The sequence below is a fragment of the Hemitrygon akajei genome, chromosome 26 (genome assembly GCF_048418815.1).
Source record: "Hemitrygon akajei chromosome 26, sHemAka1.3, whole genome shotgun sequence".
NCBI lineage: Eukaryota > Metazoa > Chordata > Chondrichthyes > Myliobatiformes > Dasyatidae > Hemitrygon > Hemitrygon akajei.
Genome location: NC_133149.1, coordinates 41,764,281 through 41,787,553, shown reverse-complemented (window position 1 = coordinate 41,787,553; position 23,273 = coordinate 41,764,281). Strand labels below are relative to the sequence as shown.

Here is a 23,273-nt window from a genome sequence, read left to right as displayed (position 1 = left end):
TTTTTTATTTATTCATTTATTTTTTATTTGCACAATTCTTCTTCTTTTGCACATTGTTAGTCTTTGTTTATATATAGTTTTTCATAAATTTCTTTGTATTTCTTTATTTCCCTTGTGAATCCTACAAGAAAATGAATCTCAAAATAGAATATCAAAACATATACATACTTTGATAATAAATTTATTATGTCTTTGATTTTGAAACACTGCCAAAGTCATTGATACCACGACTCTTGGTGATCAGGAACACCATGTTCTTGCCTTCAGCAGCTGGGCTACACAGAGCACTGTTCAAACATCCAGTCACTTCACCCTCACAGTGTTCACACTTATTAGCGTTTCTCATAACCAAGCAGCAGTTCTAACTTCTTCAATCATTTTCTTGGCAATTACTTCCTCCCCTGTTGTGATATTAGAGTAGCTGGGCTCCTACGGTGGTCTGTTAATGATACACCGTGGAAGTAGGCCATTGATTCTGTCAGGCTGGTTTCCTGAAACAGCTAATACCCTCTCCTCCACCTCATCATCTATTACTATTCCCCTACATCTCTACCATTTCATCCAGTGTCAGAAAAAGCTGCAGAAAGTTACAAACACCACCAGCTCCATCATGGGCACTAGTCTCCTCAGCATTGAGGACATCTTCAAAGGGTAATACCTCAAAAAGGTAGCATATGTCAGTAAGGACCCCCAGCATGCAGGACATGCTCTCTTCTTATTAGTACCATCAGAGCAGAGCAGAGGTGCAGGAACCTAAGTACACACACTCAATGTTTTATGAACAGTTTCTTCCCCTCTGCCATCAGATTTCTGAACGGACAATGATCCAACCCATGAACACCACCTCATTATTTTTGGTCTAATTTAACATATATAGATTTCTGATTCTGATTCTGAGCATTGGCCTATTCCCTCCAGAAAAGAATATACAATTTATTTCCAAAACACAACATTGTGTAGCAAATTCTAGTTGGCAACTCAATGGATATGTTTTTCCTGCATATTGCAACGGATCCTTCTCTTAACGATGTTGAATCTGGTCTGTTGTATAGACTATTCACTGTGACTTCAGGCAGATTACATGAATATATCTGTGAACTGCTGCTGCTAAGTTAACAAATTTCACGTCACATGCTGGTGATAATAAACCTGATTCTGATTCTGATCCTGAACTGTAGATTGCAACCAGCACCCAAATCTTGTTGCCATAGTCAAAGGCCAATCATTTCACCTTACATTTCATATGTGCTGCATATCCTTAGGAGTCAAGTGCTTCAGAGTGTTCTGTCATCCTGCAAATGTCTGTGGGAGAGATCAGCGACTAAGATATAAAAATTGGAATATTCTGGGTTTTCTACCAGTCTCTTTGGTCTTTATAACTAGGTCAACTCTTCTTTTAAATTAATATTTTGAATCATTTAGAAAACTTGAAGTTAAATGAAGTGGTTGCCGAGCAGAAGCTGAGCTATGCTTGCGTCTGCAGCTTGATATTTGAAAACTAGTTTTACCAGCTGAGTAACTCTTGAGTTTCTCTTTGAAAACAAAACCCATCCTGTATTGTAATGATAATATTATTATCTCTCAGAATGACACAGGAATAGACGCTTGCTTTGTAATCGCAAACCAAAATACGTTCAGAACTTCCACACAAGAACAGCTGACAGCCATGAATTGCGTGTACTGAAACCTATAATGGTAAGCATTTAAAATAAGAATACTAACTGGCGTGTTACTCCGCGGTTAATTACAATACTTTACAAAAGTACTTTCCTTTGCAATGGCTTAAATATGAAATGCTGGATTTGCAGAATAATTCTTGAAAGAGTCTGGACAAGCCATCTCTTCAATCAGGTGCTATCCCCCGTTTTGAATGGTGTTTCATAGTGTTAAGCTGCCCTGTTGAGTGCCTCTCAATCTATTTTGTACTTCCAATATTGTAGAGTGATCTTGCTTCAAGTCAAAACATTTTGGTTACAGTGAATAATCTTTCCCTTATCTGTCAGAAGTTGTGGGCTCAAGCCTTTAGCCCCCCCCCCAAAGTTAAGGACAAAATCTAAACTAAACGGCTTTCATGCAATATTGTGTGAATCATACCGATAAAATTTTAAACCAAGCTTCCTTTTGTTCTGTAAATGTGAGTGTCCTTAAATTACCTCATTTGAAAAAGTACCTCGGCCAACATTTCTTCCACAACCTCTGTTACTGAATTAGATTATCTGGATTTCTCTGTGTCCAACAGTGCAACAATAAGTATAAAAGTACTTCATTGTCATTAAATCAATTTGATGCATACAGAGGTGACCTGATAGAGGTGTATAAGATGATGAGAGGCATTGATTGTGTGGATAGTCAGAGGCTTTTTCCCAGGGCTGAAATGGTTGCCACAGGAGGATATAGGTTTAAGGTGCTGGGGAGTAGGTACAGAAGAGATGTCAGGGGTAAGTTTTTTACTCAGAGTAGTGAGTGTGTGGAATGGGCTGGCAGCAACGGTGGTGGAGGCAGATACGATAGGGCATTTTAAGAGACTGCTAGATAGGTACATGGAGCTTAGAAAAATAGAGGGCTATGGGTAAGCCTAATAACTTCTAAGGTAATGTTCAGCACAACTTTGAGGGCCGATGGGCCTGTATTGTGCTGTAGGTTTTCTATGTTTCTATGTTTCTGTTAGTACTGAGATCATGAATGGTGCTCTATAAATGGAATTTGCTTCTATAACACACATCAATTTGGGGCAGCATGGTAGCGCAGTGGTTAGCACAACACTTTACAGTGTCAGTGACCTGGGTTCAACTCCTACCACTGCATCTAAGGAGTTTGTATTTTCTCCCCGTGAGCACGTGGGTTTTACTATACATGATATTATAGAATTCTGACACTTTTTGAGCAGAAGAATCAGCCCTGTTGAATTTTGTTGGCAATTTCCATGCACTCCCAAAGCAGCAACATCTAATGGATTTATTTGCATACAGTCCAAATATGGTTAAATAGTTTGTAATTTAAAATGTGGAGACATTCAGTCTAATACAATATTTTCTAATATGACTTTTACTTCTGCTATAAGCTACTGCAACTGTCAGCTAATGGTAACCCTGTAGGACTTGTGGGTAAATGCACAGGGTAAACTTAGGGAACAGTATCAATGCATTTAATGGGAAGCTAGACAAGGCACATGAGAGGGTGAGTTGGTAGAGTGTAATGAGGGAAGGTGTGGCAGAAGGATTACGTAAAGTTTTAACTCCAACATCGTTCAACAAGATAGAATGTCCTAGTATAAGCAATCATACAAAAGCCTGTGTGATTTGAACATTGTAGAAAGTGCAAAAAATAACTTGGGATGTCCCACTACGTTAAAGATGTTAAATAAATAAAGGTCCTTGTTGAGCACGAGTTAAAGGTATTTAGAATGTCTTGATTTCTGATGTTCAGGATTTCTAATCTTGTACTGTATATTGTAGAGCAACAGGGAAAAATTTAACTTAACTAACAGGCACTCCCTATTTGCAAATATCACTTGCTTGAAGCAAAGGAGCCAATCCATCTCACTTCAATATGCCATTTAGTGCTGCAGCCAGCTGCAGAAACCAGAGAATGAATGAAACTGGAGAAGGCGTGCAGCAAGTGGGAGTATGAATGAATGGGTGAGGCTGGAAATAATTGGGACGTGTGGCCCACCAGGATGAGGGATGATGAATGAGCAGAGATCTGTGAACAGAGATTCAGAGCAGAAATTAATAAAATGACTGGTGAATATTCAGCACACACTATGATAAATAGCTTCGCTCAAAATTGGAACATGTATGCAGTTCTGCTCACCCAGCTATACGAAAGCCTTCATTAATCAGAATCAGGTTTAATATCACCAGCATATGTTGTGAAATTTTATGACTAAATGTCATTAAGTTGGAACGGCTGCTTTAAGGAGTCATATTGATGTTGCTGGGACTGGAGTGATTGAAATATGAAGAGAGGCTGCATAGGCTGGGCCTGTTTTCTGTCAAACACAGATGAGGGGTGATGTTATGGAGATCTATAAAATCATGAGGGTATAGATAAAGTGAATGGTCACAGTCTTTGTACCAGGCTAGGAGAGTATAAAAACAGTAGTCATACACTTCAAGTGAAAGGGGCAAGTGAGGGGCAGGTTCTTAACACAGAAAATAGTAGGGATGTGGAACGAGCTTCCAGATGAAGAGGTAGAATTAGAAACAAATATAACATTTAAGAGACATTTCTACAGGCACATGTATAAGAATTGGTTAGAGGCATATGGGCTAAACACTGGCATATGAGATGGTTCACCTTGTTCAGCATGGATAGGTTGGACAGATCTAATCCCTTCCTATATGGCTCTATGACTTTACAGTAGGAATGTCCAGAGTGCTCTCCATCCTTCTCAATTCACCACTATTTCTCTAACACTCCTTGGTTCCTCCATCTCTCTGGTCCATCCCTTCTCAGCCATGTTTTTCCACTTGTTCACCTCTCCCAACCTTACTTCTGTTTCCCATTTCATTCTCTCCCATCCACCCATCATTTTGTCCTTCTATTCCCTATGCAAACACTCTCAATCCCTCCTTTCCAACAGCCCTTTTCTCGCTCCAAACCCATTCTCCCACACCCTGCTTCGTCTTCCACCTCTGTCACCTCACTGATTCAGACATCTTCCCTACATAAGACTGCATATTTTATAGTCTTATATATTTTATGAAGTTGGTGTTTGCTTCAATAGTTTGCATGATTTATATTTTTTCTTTCTTTTGCGCATCGAGTGTTGGTCTTTTATTTTAAATTTTATTCTTCTTTTTCTTTAATTTGCTTCTTTCGGGTTTCTTGCTTTGTGGCTACCCGTGAGCAAACAAATCTCAAGGTTGTATAATTTATACATTCTTTGGCAATAAATGTACTTGAATCTTGAAATATATTCAAGACTTGAACATATTTAGTTGATTTACCCTATTTGAATTTGTGGGTTGTAAAGTTTTAGAGAAGTAATTGTGAGAGCTAAAATAATTCAACGCATTAATGTGTATCAAGCTTGTTTAACAGAAACAGATCTGTACCTAATAAAATGGCCACTGTGTGTACTTCTGTATGCTCGTGGTCTTTTGCTGCTGTAGCCCATCCACTTCACGGTTCGACATGTTGTGCATTCAGAGATGCTCTTCTGCACACCACTGTTGTAACGTGTGATTATTTGAGTTACTGTCACCTTCCTGTCCGCTTGAACCAGTCTGACCTCTCTCATTAACACAGTGTTTTCACCCACAGAGCTGCCACTGGATGTTTTTCTTTTGTTTTGCACATAGTTCTCTATTAACACTAAAGACTGTTCTGAGTGAAAATCCCAGGAGATCAGCAGTTTCAGAGATACTCAAGATACCCCCTTCTGGTACCAACAATCTTTCCGTAGTCAAGGTCACGTAGATCACATTTCTTCCCCATTCTGATGTCTGGTCTGAACAACAACTGAACCTCTTGACCATGCCTGCATACTTTTATGCATTGAGTTGCTGCCACGTGATTGGCTGATTTGATATTTGCATTAACGAGCAGGTGCACCTAATAAAGTGGGCGCTGAGTGGATTTCATGAAGTAGCATCATGCTGTCCAGATCCTAAATCCTAAGTCCTAAACTACGGAGTTCAATACCTAAAACAATAAGGGAAGCAGATACAGTTGACCCTTTTAAATGCCGAATCAAAACCTATTTATTTAATGTTGCTTTTAACTAACGTCATTTTGTCTTTTATTTTTATGTTTACACTTTATCCCATTCTAAAACACTTCGAACTATATTGTCTGCAAGAAATGTGCTCTCAGTAAGTTATTATTATTAATTAAAGTCCAAAAGCAGGTATATTTCCATAAATAATGAATTATTTGTATATATTTGCATTAAGATGTATTCAGGCAATAGTTAACAGTGTTAATAGTTGACCTCGATGGTATGGAATAGAGGTAAACAAATAAGATCATCACTGAAAAGCAAAACTGAAAACTGAGATCAGGATAGGGACGGCTGAGTGTAACTCAGACATCGGGCACTATCTGTGGGAAGAGAGACAGTATATCATTTTAAATTTATGATTTATCATCTTGGTTCTAATGAAATGTTAGTTCAATTCAACACACACAAAATGCTGGATGAATTCAGCAGGTCAGGCAGTATTTCTGGAAATTAATAAACAGTTGATGTTTTGGGCCGAGACCCTTCATCAGGATTAGAACAGAAGGGGAAGATGCCAGGATAAAAAGGTTGGGGGAAGGGAAGGAGGGTCGCAAGAAGGTGATAGGTGAAGCCAGATGGGTGGGATAGGTTAAGAGCTGGAGAGGAAGGATTCTGATAGGAGAGGAGAGTGAACCATAGGAGAAAGGGAAGGAGGGGACCCAGGCAGAGGTGATAGGCAGGTCGTTGTCATTGTGGCTATCCCTCCAGGTCGAGGATGATGGCCTTTATTCCATTGATCTATTTATAGGCTCTCAAGTGGCTTATGAGTTCAATCTTGGCTTTGAAAGTTCTTCCGCATTCAGGACAGGTAGTTCCAGACGGCAGATCGGGCTTTGGTTGTTGCTGCCTCTCTTTCCATTTTCTTCTCTTTTCTTCTAATTCTGCACAACTGTTGTCTTCAAAAGTTGCTGTTGCTTCTCAGATGATAGTTTGCCAGAGTTTCCTGTCCTTGGCATTGGGTTCCCAATTGTTGATGTCGATGTTACATTTCTTCATGTCGGCTTTTAAGACGTCTTTGAATCTCTTCTGTTGCCCGCCACTTTTACGTTTGCCTTCTTTAAGCTGGGAGTAGGCAACTGAGAAGAGGTAAGAGGCTAGAGTGGGGAAAAGAACCGGGGGGGGGGAAGAAATTGGTTTTACTGGAAGGAGAAATCAGTATTCATGCCATTAGGTTGGAGGCTACCTGGATAGAATATAATCTCCACTCTGAGGGTGGTCTCATCATGGACTGACATGTCAGAACTGGAATGGGAATCAGAATTAAAATGTTTGGCCACCGGGAAGTACCTCTTTTGGCAGATGGAGCGGATATGCTTGACAAAGCAGTCCCCCAATTTATGTTGGGTCTCACCAGTGTAGAGGAGGCCGCGTCGGGGGTCACCGGAAACAATAGACGACCCCAGCAGATTTGCAGGTGAGGTGTTGCCTCACCTGGAAGGACTGTTTGGGGCCCTGAGTGGAGGTGATGGAGGAGGTGAGTGGGCAGGTGTGGCACTTTGGCTGCTTGAAGGGATAAGTGTCGGGAGGGAGATTAATGGGGATTACAAAATGGACAGAGGGAGCATTCCCTGCAGAAAGCGGAAGTGGGAGGGTGGTAAAGATATGCCTGGTGGTGGGAAAGCATAGATGCTGCCTGACCTGTTGAGTTCCTCCAGCATTTTATGTGTGTTGCTTTGGATTTCCAGCATATGCAGAATCTCAAGTGTTAATTCAATTTCTCTCTCAAAGGCCACCTGAGCTGCTGAGGATTTCAAGCATTTTCTATTTTAATTTAAGATTGACATTGCAGTTTACAGTAGATAAAGCTGCCTTGAGTAGGCAGCAGTGTACATAGCCAATGCCGAAGCTCAGCTCAAACCGACATGCTGGCCTAAATTTGGCCTCTATGATGCAGTAAAACAGCACTTCCTCAGGGTGCAGAGTTTATCTCTGAAACAAGGACTGGAATCATCTAAAATATTAAGCCTTCAAAGCCACAACCTGGGAGGCTTATGTAGCTCACATTGTCATGTGCATTTTAAGATTTGATTTATAATCTATCTGAGTCAATATTTAAAATCCCTATTTTCAATGCAGACTGAGGTTAATGTTTAGCTTTTCGGCACCAATCTTAACATAGCTTCTGAGGCCAGGTGTGAATGTTGGTGAGACGATGTACTTTGGGAAGATGAATAAAGGTAGGGCATTCATAATAAATGGAAGGTCCTGTGGAGTAATGAGGAACAAAGAGATTTTGTGTCAGGAAACCTTCCTGAACACACCTAACAAACTCCACCCCATCTAAACCCCTTGCTTTAGGGAGATGCCAATCAAAATTGGGGAAATTAAAATCTCCAACCACGACAACCCCGTTATTATTACACCTTTCCAGAATCTGTCTCCCTATCTGCTCCTCGATGTCCCTGTTACTATTGGGCAGTCTATAAAAACTACCCAGTGAAGTCATTTATCCTCCACCTCACTCCATTTCTATACTCACTGTCACATGGCACAGGCAGTAATCCTGAGATTACGGCCTTTGAGGTCCTGCATCTCAACTTCCTTCCTAACTCACTGTAGTCTGTTTTCAGGACCTCCTCCCTTTTCCTACCTATGTCGTTGGTACCAATTTGTACCACAACCTCTGGCTGTTCACCCTCCCACTTCAGGATATCGTGGACATGATCAGAAGCATCTCAGACCCTGGCACCTGAGAGGCAAACTACCATCTGTGTTTCTTTCCTGCATCCACAGAATCGCCTGTCTGACCCCCTAATTATATCTCTATCACAGCTGTCATCCTCTTCCTTTCCCTACCCTTCTGAGCCACAGGGCCAGACTCTGTGCCAGAGGCACGACCACTGTTGCTTCCCACAGGTAGGCTGTCGTCCCCTAACAGTACTCAAACAGGAGTATTTATTTTTAAGGGGGACAGCCACAGGGGTACTCTCTAATATCTGACTCTTGCCCTTCCCTCTCCTGACTGTGACCCACTTAACTGTCTTCTGAGGCCCCAGTGTGACTACTTGCCTATAGCTCCTATCTATCACCTCATTGAATTGCATCTCCAGTTCCCTAACATGGTCCCTAAGGAACTGAAGCTCAACACATCTGGTGCAGATGTGGCCTTTTGGGAGGCTGGGAGTCTCCCGGACCTCCCACATCTGACACCGAGCGCAGAAAAACAGCCTCACACATATACTTCCTGTTTCTATTCTACACAGGTAACTTACCTCGCCTCCACCCTTTATCTATATGTAGATAAGCCAGCAAGAGAGGAGGCTGTACTTGATCTGGTATTGGGAAATGAACATGGTCAGGTGTCAGGTCTCTCAGTGGAAGAGCATTTTGGAGATAGTGATCACAATTCTATCTCCTTTACCATAGCATTGGAGAGCGATAGGAACAGACAAGTTAGGAAAGTGTTTAATTGGAGTAAGGGGAAATATGAAGCCTACAGGCAGGAACTTGGAAGCATTAATTGGGAACAGATATTCTCGGGGAAATGTACAGCTGAAATGTGGCAAATGTTCAGGGGATATTTGCATGGTGTTCTGCATAAGTACGTTTCAATGAGACAGGGAAAGGATGGTAGGGTACAGGAACCATGGTGTACAAAAGCTGTTGAAAATCTCGTCAAGAAGAAAAGAAAAGCGTACGTAATGTTCAAAAAAACTAAGTAATGATAGAGATCTAGAAGATTATAAGGCTAGCAGGCAGGAGTTTAAGAATGAAATTAGGAGACCCAGAAGGGGCCATGAGAAGGCCTTGGCAAACAGGATTAAGGGAAACCCCAAGGCATTCTACAAGTATGTGAGGAGCAAGAGGATAAGACGTGAGAGAATAGGACCAATCAAGTGAGACAATGAAAAGTGTGTATGGAACTGGAGGAGATGACAGATGAATACTTTTAATGAATACTTTGCTTCAGTATTCACTACGGAAAAGGATCTTGGTGATTGTAGGGACGATTTACAGCAGATTGAAAAGCTTGAGCATATATACATTAAGAAAAAGGATGTGCTGGAGCTTTTGGAAAGCATGAAGTTGGATAAGTCTCTGGGACCGGATGAGATGTACCCCAGGCTACTGTGGGAGGCGAGGGAGGAGATTGCTGAGCCTCTGGTGATGATCTTTGCATCATCAATGGGAACGGGAGAGGTTCCGGAGGATTGGAGGGTTGCAGATGTTGTTCCCTTATTTAAGAAAGGGAGTAGAGATAGTCCAAGACCAGTGAGTCTTACTTCAGTGGTTAGTATGTTGATGGAAAAGATCTTGAGAGGCAGGATTTATGAACATTTGGAGAGGCATAATATGATTAGGAATAGTCAGCATGGCTTTGTCAAAGGCAGGTCGTGCCTTACGAGTCTGATTGAATTTTTTGAGGATGTGACTAAACACATTGATGAAGGTAGAGCAGTAGATGTGTTGTATATGGATTTCAGCAAGGCATTTGTTAAGGTACCCCATGCAAGGCTTATTGAGAAAGTAAGGAGGCATGAGATCCAAGGGGACCTTGCTTTGTGAATCCAGAATTGGCTTGCTCACAGAAGGCAAAGAGTGGTTGTAGATGGGTGATATTCTGCATGGAAGTCGGTGACCAGTGGTGTGCCTCAGGGATCTGTTCTGGGACCCTTTCTCTTCGTGATTTTTATAAATGATCTGGATGAGGAAGTGGAGGGATGGGTTAGTAAGTTTGCTGATGACACAAAGGTTGGGGGTGTTGTGGATAGTGTGGAGGGTTGTCAGAGGTTACAGCGGGACATCAATAGGATGCAAAACTGGGCTGAGAAGTGGCAGATAGAGTTCAACCTATATAAGTGTGAGGTGGTGCATTTTGGTAGGTCAAATATGATGACAGAATATAGGATTAATGGTAAGACTCTTGGCAGTGTGGAGGATCAGAGGGATCTTGGGGTCTGAGTCCATAGGACACTTAAAGCTGCTGCGCAGGTTGACTCTGTGGTTAAGAAGGCATACAGTGTATTGGCCTTCATCAACCATGGGATTGAGTTTAAGAGCCGAGAGGTAATGTTACAGCTATATAGGACCCTGGTCAGACCCCACTTGGAGTACTGTGCTCGATTCTGGTCACCTCACTACAGGAAGGACGTGGAAACCATAGAAAAGGTGCAGAGGAGATTTACAAGGATGTTGCCTGGATATTGGGAAGCATGCCTTATGAGAATAGGTTGAGTGAACTTGGCCTTTTCCCCTTGGAGTGGAGCGATGGAGGATGAGAGGTAACCTGATTAAGGTGTATAAGAGAGGCACTAATCGTGTGGATAAGATTTTTCCCAGGGCTGAAATAGCTACCACAAGAGGGCACAGTTTTGAAGTAGGTACAGAGGAGATGTCAGGGGTAAGTTTTTTTTACGCAGAGAGTGGTGAGGTCCAGTGACAGTGGTGGAGGCAGATACGATAAGATCTTTTAAGAGACTCCTGGATAGGTACATAGAGCTTAGAAAAATAGAGGGCTATGGGTAAGCCTAGGTAATTTCTAAAGTACATGTTTGGCACAGCATTTTGGGCCGAAGGGCCTGTATTGAGCTCTTGGTTTTCTATGTTTCTATGTTTTAAAGGGACCTTGGTGTGCAAGTCTAAGGATCCCTGAAGATTAGTAGCATAGGTGATGAATGCTTATGAGATACTTGTTTTCATTAGGCAGGTCATGGAACATAAGAGCAAGGAGGTAATGGTACATTTGATCAGGGCATAGCTGGAGAACTGTGTCACCAAACTATGGAAAGGAAGTGATTACAGTGGAGAGAGTGTTGAGGAGGTTCATCAGGATGATGCCTGGAATGAAATGAGGAGAGACTGTAGAAACACTATTTGCTTCCTTTGGGGTGGAGAAAATTGAGTGGGAACCTCATATTGGACATACTATAGATAAGTGGAGAATAAAAAACATCTATCAATAGCAAAGATAACTAAACTACAGGAACACACACAAACTGCTGGAGAAAGTCAGCAGGCCAGCCAGCATCTATGGAAAAGAGTACAGTCGATGTTTCGGGCCGAAACCCTTTGGCAAGACATCTGAAATCTCAACTGTTCTCTTTTCCATAGATGCTACAAGGCTTGCTGAGTTCCTTCAGCAATTCTGTGCATGTTGCTCAGATTTCCAGCATCTGCAGATATTCTCTTGTTTGTAAGCAAGAGGACAAGGGTTAATTGGTTTCGAGGGGATCTGAGGAAACATTTTTCACCCAGAGGACAGATGGAATTTGGAATGTACTGCATGAAGAGATGGAAACAAGTATTTCAGAAGTATCTGGACACATTCAACAAAGGAAGTGCTGATAAATAGGCTGACTTGATCACCAGCATGGACTTGGGCCCCAAAAGTGTTGTCTAACTCTGTGACTGTTTGCCTGTTTTTAAATATCTTGGAACACTTTACCGTTTTACAAACTATTGATTGCAAATTGGTGTTGAAATACAATATATATCGCTGGACAACAAATTTTTCGAAAGTACTGCTTTGTCAAAAATTCTTCGTCGAAAAAGACCACTTGAAGCTGAACACAAATATAATTTCAGGCTATTTGTATTATGTAGGAATTTGGAGAAACAAGAAATTAACTTCTATTGAATATAATGCATTTAATTGCATAATTGTGCTGATGCTTTGCAACAATTCAGCTAAGCTAAAAATGCTTTGTTTATTTTTATTTCTACTCAGTGTTTGAAGGGTCTTGCTTAAGTTTCCAACAATAATCAGCCAGCATTGATGGATTCCAGTTGCCCTGATACTGTTTCTCCATGACCGCAATATCCTGGTGAAACCTTTTCCCATGCTCGGCACTGACAGCGCCAAGATTTGCAGGGAAGAAATCTAAATGTGAATATAGAAAATGAATCTTTAGTGACATGTTGCACTTCATGGTTTTGTATGCTAGAAGCATATTGTCAACCTGCTGTATGTAGTCTGGTGCTCTGTAGTTCCCCCAAAAAACTTCAACAGCATCTTTGAATGGCTTCGATGTGACTTTTTTCCAGTCCCACTAGAAGTTCTTCGAATTACCTGTCATTGATAACCTGTTTGATTTGTGGACCAACAAAAATGCCTTCCTTAATCTTGGCATCAGTTATTCTGACTTGAACTATGAATTGAAATAAGTGGTGCATGACAGGGAAATCTCATGGGGATTTTCATGATCAGCTGCCCAAAGTCCAAAAGATACACCCAAAAATATTCAGGAAACAAAATCCTTGTTGTCCAAAGATTTGGCAAAGTTGAAAGTACTTACTAATTTAGACATCTGGACAGGGAAGATGCATGCATACATCAGGATGCACTTCATCAACTACAGCTCAGCATTCAACACTATCATCCCCTCAAAACTAATCAATAAAGTCCAAGTAGGTCGGGCAGCATCTGTGGAAAAGAGTAAACAGTCAACGTTTCGGACCGAGACCCCTCAAAAGGACTGGAAAAAATATAAGAAGTCAGAGAAAGAAACTCTCCCGTGGCTGAATTAAAGATAATGACAGATCAGCATATAGAAGGGAGATTGAAAATCTGGCTGAATGGTGCTACAACAACCTCTTACTCAACGTCAACAAGACCAAGGAGCTGATTATTGACTGCAGGAGAAGGAAACTGGTGGTCTATCACCATATCATCCTCATCAGAGGGTCAAAGGAGGAAAGGATCAGCAACTTTAAATTCCTTGATGTTATTATTTCAGAGGATCTATCGTGGGCCCAGCATACAAGTGCAATTACGAAGAAATCGCAGCAGCACCTCTACTTCCAGAGGTGTTTGCGATGATTCAACATGACATCTAAAACTTTGTCGAACTACTATGGATGTGTGGTGGAGAGTATATTGACTGGCTGCATCACAGCCTAGCATGGAAACACCAATGTCCTCAAACGGAAAATCCTACAAGAAGTAGTGATTATGGCCCAGTCCATCATGGGTAAGCCCTCCCCCACCATGGAGCACTGTTCCGGGAAAGCAGCATCCATCATCAGGGACCCCCATCACGCAGGATATGCTCTCTTCTCACCGCTGTCATTGGGAAGGAGGTACAGGAGCCTCAGGACCCACACCACCAGGTTCAGGAACAGTTATTACCCCTCAACCATCAGGCTCTTAAACCAGAGGGGACAACTTCACTCTGTTGCAAAGAACGGGCGAACCCAAACGCAGGACACCGGCACGGAGATAGAGTTAGGGTGCAGCCGAGGACGCGAGCGTGGCGGGAGCTGAACGACAAACAGGAGGGTGAACAGAAAAGCAGGAGGCAGGCAAAACTTTTCTTGACACAGGGCGTTGCTGGAGCTGAACGGCAAACAGGAGACAAGCGGCAGGCAAAACTTATCTTGACACGGAGCGGCAAATGGAAAGACAAACGGCAGGCAATACTTATCTTGACTCGGAGTTACACGGGTAAACCTCAGTACTGAAGTAAAACTTAGAATACACAATCCTAAGCGGCTGGGAACATGAATTACCACACTGGCTGAAAGAACAAGCTGGTGATGAGTGGGTGCAAAGCCGGGGTATTTACGCTGCAGGTCTAGATGAGAGTCAGGCGTGCTGCAATCAAAGGAAATTAAGAGAATGTGGGGAATTAACGGTCGGGACCGTGACACACTCGCTCCATTTTTGAAATGTTCCCACAACCTATGGACTCTTTTTCAAGGACTTTTTGTCTCATGTTCTCGATAATTATTGCTTATTTGTTTATTTCAAGTCAAGTCAAGTTTATTGTCATTTTAACTATATACATGTATACCGTCAAAAATGTTTCTTTGAACCAGGGTGTAAAGCACTATAGTACATATAACACACACTCAGTAAGTTTCTTGGACTTACTGAGTATGCCCACAAGAAAACTGGGGTGGCACAGTAGAGTAGTGGTTAGCACAATGCTTTAAAGTACCAATGACTTGGAGTCAATTCCCACAGCTGCCTGTACAGAGTTTGTACGTTCTCCCCGTGATTCTCCACGTTGGTTTTCTCTCCTCCCACAGTCCAAAGAGACAGGTTAATTGATCATTGTAAATTTCCCGTATTAAATATAGGGATACATCAGGGCATGTACAGCTCAAAGGGCCAGAAAGATCTATTCCACCCTATACCTCAATAAGCAAAATAACTAAATAATAAGATGAATCTCAGCATTGTATATGGTGACATATATGTACTTTGATAATTAATTTACTTTGATCTCTGAATTTCTAAAATTTTGAATTACCACTGCAGGATTTGAACCTAGAGTCCTCTGGAACATCAAGACCTGTGGAAAAACAGCAAGAGGATGTACCTTTAATAGAGCTAATGAAAACTGATGCACCATCTGCACAGTCTTCCGCAGATCCCAGCTACAGTTCTGAATCAGTACCGGTGCATTCAAAAGATGAATCTCCCCAAGTTGCCAATCCCACTGAGATACAAGAGCTGGGACTGCCCACGTTAGAAGGGACAAGTTTAGAAGCACCACCCAAAACTTGCTCTGAAAACAGCACCCAGGATTCTGAACCAAACTTATCAGATTCAAAGAATGATGTTGTTTGTACCATCAAACCCAACGAGCCCAAGGAGGTGGAAGTGCCGTTGTTAGAGACAACAGTTTCTGAAGTGCTACCAGTAGCAACATCCATAGGTCCTTCAGAATCAGTCCGCCGTAGACGCTGGCGCCATCGATACAGTAAGTATAGAAAAACCAATCTTGTGTTTGTATTGCACACACCAGCTGATGGGCCACAGGGTTCCTGGAGTCCTTTATTCTAATGGGTTGATAATTCTGCCACAGGTTACAAACCTGAAGAGCATCCTCTCCCCGTTATACAGTACTTATGTCTACTCTCTTGATTAAGATTAACAACCAAGAGAGCATGGTAGTGTTGAGGTTAGTGTAATGCTTTAAACCACCAGACATCGGGGTTCAATTCCCACTGCTGTCTGGAAGGAATTTGTATATTCTCCCCATGACCATGTGGGTTTCGTCTGGATGCTCCAGTATTCTCCCACATTCCCAAGACATCCAGGTCAGTTGATTAATTGGTCACATGGGTGTAATTGGGCGGTGCAGCCTTGTTGGGCCAGAAGACCTATTACTCTGCTATTTATCTAAACTAAATTAAACTAAAACAAAACAAAATGTTTCCATACTCTATGGAATGGATGCAAAGTATTGGACAACCCCATTGAATATATCACCCTTCCTAGCCAATTTCTGGCATAATGATAATAGAATCTGAAAAAGGATCTAGTGCTTTCCCGGCGTTATGTGAAAAATATACTCTTCTGAGCATTCCAGCCAGGTGCAGGTATCAATCTTAACCAACGGTTCAATGATAAACTCTGCCATCTTCATCAAGGATGATGCCCAGGCAAGTCCAGTCCAGCAGTATATACACTCCTGTCGTCTTTCCGTCCTGATTGGTTAGACCTTATCCAATCACGTTTCTGCTGTCCCACCTTGTTTACTTTCATATTCCAGTTCTTACTCAGAGCAAGACCTTCGTCTTTGTGAAAATTCTTTTCTTTAGTTTTATTTCAATGGTTTCCTTTACGAGGCAGTCCCATTGGCACAGCACTGTAGTTTTGTGCCGTCGAAATCAATCCTATGGCCATTGCAAATGCAACGTTAAGTGACCATTAGTTTCTCCAGGTAACCCAAACGGATACACCTCCTGTGCTCTTTGATGCGGGTTTCCACTGTGCGTCTCACCTGGAGGATATACACTGTTCTTCATTCACAAGATATCCTGTACACGCCAGCTGTCCTGAGACACAGGCCATCTTTGACCTGCATAGGCTGTGATCTGAGCTTCTTTACAGGTTTATGGATGGTATTAATCCAGTATTTCTTCAGGACCCTGGTGATCCTTTCAGAAACCATGGAAATATGGAGAAAACAGGCAGAAGCAACGTAGAAACACAAAACATAGAAAACCTACAGCACAATACAGGCCCTTCGGCCCACAATGCCATGCTGAACATGTACTTAGAAATTACCTAGGATTACCCATAGCCCTCTATTTTTCTAAGCTCCATGCACCTATCCAGGAGACTCTTAAAAGACTCTATCGTTTCCGCCTCCACCACCATCGCCAGCAGCCCATTCCACGCACTCACCACCCTCTGCGTAAAAATCTTACCCCTGACATTTCCTCGGTACCTACTCCTTAGCACCTTAACACTGTGCCCTCTTGTGCTAGCCATTTCAGTCCTGGGAAAAAGCCTCTGACTATCCACATGATCAATGCCTCTCATCTTCTTATACACCTCTAAAAGGTCACCTCTCATCCTCCGTCGCTCCACTCCAAGGAGAAAAGGACAAGTTCACTCAACCTATTCTCATAAGGCATGCTCCCCAATCCAGGCAACATCCTTGTAAATCTCCTCTGCACCCTTTCTATGGTTTCCACATCCTTCCTGTAGTGAGGCAACCAGAACTGAGTACAGTACTCCAAGTAGGGTCTGACCACGGTCCTATATAGCTGCAACATTACTCTCGACTCTTAAACTCAATCCCACGGGTGATGAAGGCCAAATGCACCATATGCCTTCTTAACCAGAGTCAACCTGCGCAGCAGCTTTGAGTGTCCGATGGACTCTGACCCCAAGATCCCTCTGATCCTCCACACTGCCAAGAGTCTTACCATTAATACTATATTCTGCCATCATATTTGACCTACCAAGATGAGCCACATCATTACCTAGTTTTTGAACATTTCATAAGCTTTTCTTTTTTTCTGGACTAGATTTACAACAGCCTTTGTACTCCACGGTTCCTGTACCCTATCATAACTTCCCTGTCTCATTGGAACGTACCTATGCAGAACGCCATGCAAATATTCCCTGAACATTTGCCAAATTTCTGCCATACATTTCCCTGAGAACATCCGCTCCTAATTTATGTTTCCAAGTTCCAGCCTGATAATTTCATATTTCCCCTTACTCCAATTAAACACTTTCCTAACTTGTCTGCTCCTATCCCTCTCCAATACTATGGTAAAGGAGATAGGATTGTGATCATTATCTCCAAAATGCTCTCTCACTGAGAGATCTGACACCTGACCAGGTTCATTTCCCAATACCAGATCCAGTACAGTCTCTTCTCTTGTAGGCTTATCTGCATATTGTGTCAAGAAACCTTCCTGAACACATCTAACAACTCCACCCCATCTAAACCCCTTGCTTCAGGGAGATGCCAATCAATATTGGGGAAATTAAAATCTCCCACCATGACAACCCTGTTATTATTACATCTTCCCAGAATCTGTCTCCCTATCTGCTCCTCGATGTCCCTGTTACTATTGGGTGGTCTATAAAAAACACCCAGTAGAGTTATTGACCCCTTCCTGTTTCTAACTTCCACCCAAAGAGACTCCGCAGACAATCCCTCCACGACTTCCTCCTTTTCTGCAGCCGTGACATGATCTCTGATCAGCAGTGCCATGCCCCCACCTCTTTTGCCTCCCTCCCTGTCAATTCCGTAACATCTAAAGCCTGACACTTGAAGTAACCATTCCTGCCCCTGCACCATCCAAGTCTCTGTAATGGCCACAACATTGTAGCTCCAAGTACTGATCCACGCTCTAAGCTCATCCGCTTTGTTCGTGATGCTTCTTGCATTAAAATAGACACATCTCAAACCATCGGTCTGAGCGCATCTCTTCCCTATCACCTGCCTATCCTCCCTCTCGCACTGTCTATAAGCTTTCTCTATTTGTGAGCCAACAGCTCCTTCCTCCGTCTCTTCAATTCAGTTCCACCCCCCAGCAATTCTAGTTTTGGCCCGAAATGTCAACAGTGCTTCTCCCTATAGATACTGCCTGGCCTGCTGTGTTCCACCAGCATTTTGTGTGTGTTGCTTGAATTTCCAGCATCTGCAGATTTCCTCGTGTTTGCTAGTTTTAACTCTCCCCAATAGCCTTAGCAAACCTCCCAGCCAGGATACTGTCCTTTTTGTACAGGTCGCACCTGCCCCAAAAGTGGTCCCAATGATCCAGAAATCTGAATCCCTGCCCTCTGCTCCAATACCTCAGCCACATATTTATCCTCCACTTCACTCTATTCTTATGCTCACTGTCGTGTGGCACAGGCAGTAATCTCGAGATTACTGCCTTTGAGGTCCTGCTTCTCAACTTCCTTCCTAGCTCCCTGTAGTCTGTTTTCAGGACCTCTTCCCTATGTCGTTGGTACCAATATGTACCATGACCTCTGGCTGTTCTCCTTCCCACTTCAGGATATCATGGACGCAATCAGAAACATCCCAGACCCTGGCAACTGGGATCTGGCAACTGGCAACTACCATCTGTGCTTCTTTCCTGCATCCACAGAATCGCCTGTCTGACCCCCTAACTATAGAGTCCCTTATTACTGCTGCCATCCTCTTCTCTTCCTTATCCTTCTGAGCCACAGGGCCGGACTCTGTGCCAGAGGCACGGCCACTGTTACTTCCCCCAGGTCAGCCGCCCCCCACTATAGTACTCAAATAGGAGTACTTATTGTAAAGGGGTACAGCCACAGGGGTACTCTCTAGCCTCTGACTCTTGCCCTTCCCTCTCCTGACTGTGACCCACTGATCTGTCTCCCGAGGCCTTGGTGTGACTACCTGCCTATAGCTCCTCTCTATCACCTCCTCTCTTTCCCTGACCAGATGAAGGTCATCGAGCTGCATCTCCAGTTCCCTAACACTGTCTCTAAGGAGTTACAGCTCAACGCACCTGGCGCAGATATGGCCGTCCGGGAGGCTGGGAGTCTCCCGGACATCCCGCATCTGACGCCCAGTACAGAACACCGGCCTCACACGCATACTTCCTGTTTCTATTCCTCACGGGTAACTTACCTTGCCTCGACCCGTTATTGCTGAAGCCCAACTGAGCCAAAGCCCTACCCCTCTGCCTCAGATCACTCCGTCGATGACTGCTCTTATGGCTGAACCTTCCCTGCTACTTAACTCACGATTGGTGCTCTCGTTATAGCCACTGATAGGCCACGTACAGTGGACAAATGCTTTCAAAACTCCCTTTTTAAATAACCGCCGCTGACATGTTCCTCCTCGTTGTCAGGTTTCCTGGCTTTTCCCTTGTCCCTTCCAAGGGCCCGATTGATTTCCTTCATCTTGTAGCCATTCTGTAGGAACATTGTGTGTAATCATCTTATTTCTTCTGGGAGATTCTCCAGGTCCAAAATAGTTTTCACATGGTTAATCATTAATCATGAAGAAGTATTTGGGCATAAAGGCGATGAACTCAGCACCTGCTCCTCAAAGTACTCCATGTAGAAATTAACAATAGCTGATGACAAGGGCAATCCCACAGCCACTCCATCCGTTGTCCATTGTAGTTTCCTTCATAGAGGAAGTACGTCGATGTAAGGGTGTGTTCAAAAAGGTCAATGGTACCGTCATCAAACCTTGACTGCAGGAGGACCAAGCTGTCCTTAATGGGAACACTCACAACAAGGGATACCGCATCAAAACTGACCATTATGTCAACCGCATTCAGCTGGATGTTGGTTATCATTTTTACAAAATCGGTCAAATTTGTGACGTGATCCTTACAGCCCCCAACAAAGGAAGACAGTATGGTCATTAAATGCTTAGCGAGGTAATAACTCAGAGAATCAATCGCACTGATGACAGGCCTCAGGGAGAACCCTCCTTGTGTATCTTAGGGAGCCCGTAAAGTCTTGGTGATAGTGGCGCCTGAGGTAGAAGTGTCTTGCATATATCTGCTGGCAGTTCAGATTTCTTCAGTAAGCGAAGGTCATCCTCACAATTGAATCCATGGGATCCTGCTATACAACTCTATAAACGGGATTCTCCAGAATCTGTTGGACTTTCCTGTGCTATTCCTCCGAGGACATCAGGACAGTCACATTTCCTTTGTCCGCTGGTAAAATAATGATGTCTGGGTTTCACCATAGTGCCTGGAAGGCCAGTCACTCTCCTTTTGTAATGTTTGGTTTCAGCAAAACAGCCCTTTTGAGGGCCATGCAAACCTCAATCTTATCTCCTCTGTGGTATCCAGTGGTAGTTTCCAAAGCTCAAATCACAGCTTATGCGGGTCAAAGATGACCTTGGACTCGAGATGGCTGGCATTTACAGAATTCCCTGTGAACACGGAGCAGTGTATATCAGCCAGATGGGATGCACAGTGGAAACCATTATAAAGGAGCACAGGAGGTGTAATCCGTTTGGGTTACTTGGAGAAATCGGTGGTAGCAGAACATTGCATTCACAATGGTCATAGGATTGACTTTGATGGCACAAAACTATTGTGCCATGCCAATGGGTTTTGGGACTGCCTGGTGAAGGAGGCCATTGAAATGAAATCTAAAGAACTTTAACAGAGACAGAGGTCTCGATCTAAGTAAGAATTGAAATTTGATTGTAAATAAGGTGGGATAGGTGGAAAACTGGTTGGATGAGGACTAACCAATCAGGAGGGAAGGACATCGGGGGTATAAATACCACCACACTAGACATCCCTAGGTATTATCCCTGATGAAGATGGCAGAGTTTGTCATCAAAATGTCATTTAAAATCGATACCTGTACTCAGCTGGAGGCCCGAGAAGAGTTTATTCATAATGGAATCTACACAGTTTCAGACAGAAGATAAAGAAATATCAAAGAGTAGAATGTCTTTGGAACTAAGTCCAAATTAACAGTGCTTTCTCAAACCACTACACCTACCATCTATCATAACTTCTTAACTGCTCAAGTGTTGGTGGCCATGTCTTTATCCAAAGACCGTGAGCTCCTCAATTTCACTCAAAACCTCTTGGCCTCTCTATTTCACCCTCTTGTTTTAACACTCTCCCTAAAGCCTGCCTCTTTGACTAAGCATTTGGTCACAACCTAATATCTCCTTAGTGGATGGATGCCTAATTTAGTCTGATAACGCTCACAGAGTACACTTCGTGCTGCTTTATGACGAGAAGGTGCTATATAAAGGCAGCTTTTTGTTGTACATACCAAGAATTATTGATCGGCTGAAGGTAACGGTAAATCCATTTGTGCTCCTGCCCTACAGGACCCCGTAGAAGGCCACCACGTGCAACCAAGAAAATCCTAGCAATCCTGTGTTTAGTGACCATCCTTGCTATGATTGCAGTTGGAATTTACTTCATTGGTAAGACTCCTAAAATACTGCTCTGAAGAACATAAAATAACTGTGGAAAGTTTTGAAGGGTTCATCTCGAATTTTGATTCAACAACTAATCAGTTGTGAATTCTTACACTTATTCCACAATAGGCATTCCTTCCTCCAAGTGACTGTCCATCTCGTGCATCACACACACCACAACAGCATTACATGTTTTCACACAGCAGTAGGAAATGCAGGTGCAGCAAAGGATGCAGTTCTGTGAAATGTTGCAGAATAAGCTGAGTCACTAATGCACTCATCTCCTATGTCAACCATCAATATGGTTCCCAAAACATTTGTCAAAAACAGACTCACAAGAGATTCTGCAGATGCTGGAAATCTATAAGCAACGTACACAAAATGTTGGAGGAAATCAGCAAGTCAGGCAGCATCTATTTTGGGCCTACAAAGGAAAGGGCCAGAAACCAGAATATTCATGCCAAAAGCAACACCTCATAATCCATCTGAGTAGCCGTCAACCTGTTGGCATGAACATGGATTTCTCTAACTTCTGGTAACTTGTTTCCTCTCCTCCTTCTCTCTTTTTCCATTCTCCATTCTACTTCCCCTCTCACCCTTCTCTTTTCCTCACCTCCCTCAGGTGCCCCTCCTCCTTCCCCTCATCCCATGGTCCACTCTCCTCTCCTATCATATTTCTTCTCCTTCAGCCCTTTACCTCTTCGGCCTATCACCTCCCATCTTCTTACTTCACCCCCTTCCATTTTCTTAAATGGGCTTCTGCCCATTTCCTTTCCAGTCCTGATGAAGGGTCTCAGCCCAGACCATTGACTATTTACTCCCCTTCATAGATGCTGTCTGACTTGCCGAGTTCCTCCAGCACTTTACTCGTGTTGGTCAAAAACATATTAAAGGGTTAGTCATTGATCCTCAGTATAAAGCAATAAATGAACAGATGAATAGCATTTTCCTGCTCTCTTGAAGTGATGGATTACAGCTCCCATAAATGGCCTGTGTTCTTGAATGTCGTTCCTCCAGATAGGAGTAGGTATAGCTAAACAGTACTGTAGACTGTTGCTGAATTTATTTCCCCTCCCTAAGCCAGACCAGGATGAAAGTTGGTTGCGGTGTGCCTTCAACCTGTCCTCCCCACCACTGTTGCCTACATAATTGGGGTCGCTTACCTCTGTGGCATCCGGGGACCAATTTGGGAATTTACTATTCAGTAGAAAGCATTTTCAGCAGTGGCTCAGTTTGACAGAAACAGGAACTTTGACTGATTTGCACATATCTATGCTCACGGCATCCTCCTGCCACACCAAGGATAGGGTTCCTCGTGTCCTCACATACCTCCCCAACGTCGAGGACACCTTCCAAAGGAATGGCCTCAAGAAGGTGCCATCCATCATTAAGGACCCTTACCATCAAGGACACGCCTCCTCTCGTTACTACTATCAGTGAGGAGGTTCAGGCGCCTGAAG

At 43.1% G+C, this 23,273-nt stretch overlaps 1 protein-coding gene across 2 annotated transcripts in view; it reads left to right on the top strand.

Moving 5' to 3' along the window:
* The window catches only part of LOC140716923 (transmembrane protease serine 5-like), a 72,378-nt gene that overhangs the window by 9,189 nt on the left and 39,916 nt on the right, over nucleotides 1-23,273 (top strand). For both annotated transcript variants that reach the window (XM_073030033.1, XM_073030032.1), the window contains exons 2-4: nucleotides 1,586-1,695; nucleotides 14,931-15,375; nucleotides 21,721-21,819. In XM_073030033.1, the coding sequence (XP_072886134.1) occupies nucleotides 1,693-1,695; nucleotides 14,931-15,375; nucleotides 21,721-21,819 (547 nt within the window). In that variant the 5' untranslated portion in view covers nucleotides 1,586-1,692. The remainder of the gene's footprint in view (nucleotides 1-1,585; nucleotides 1,696-14,930; nucleotides 15,376-21,720; nucleotides 21,820-23,273) is intronic.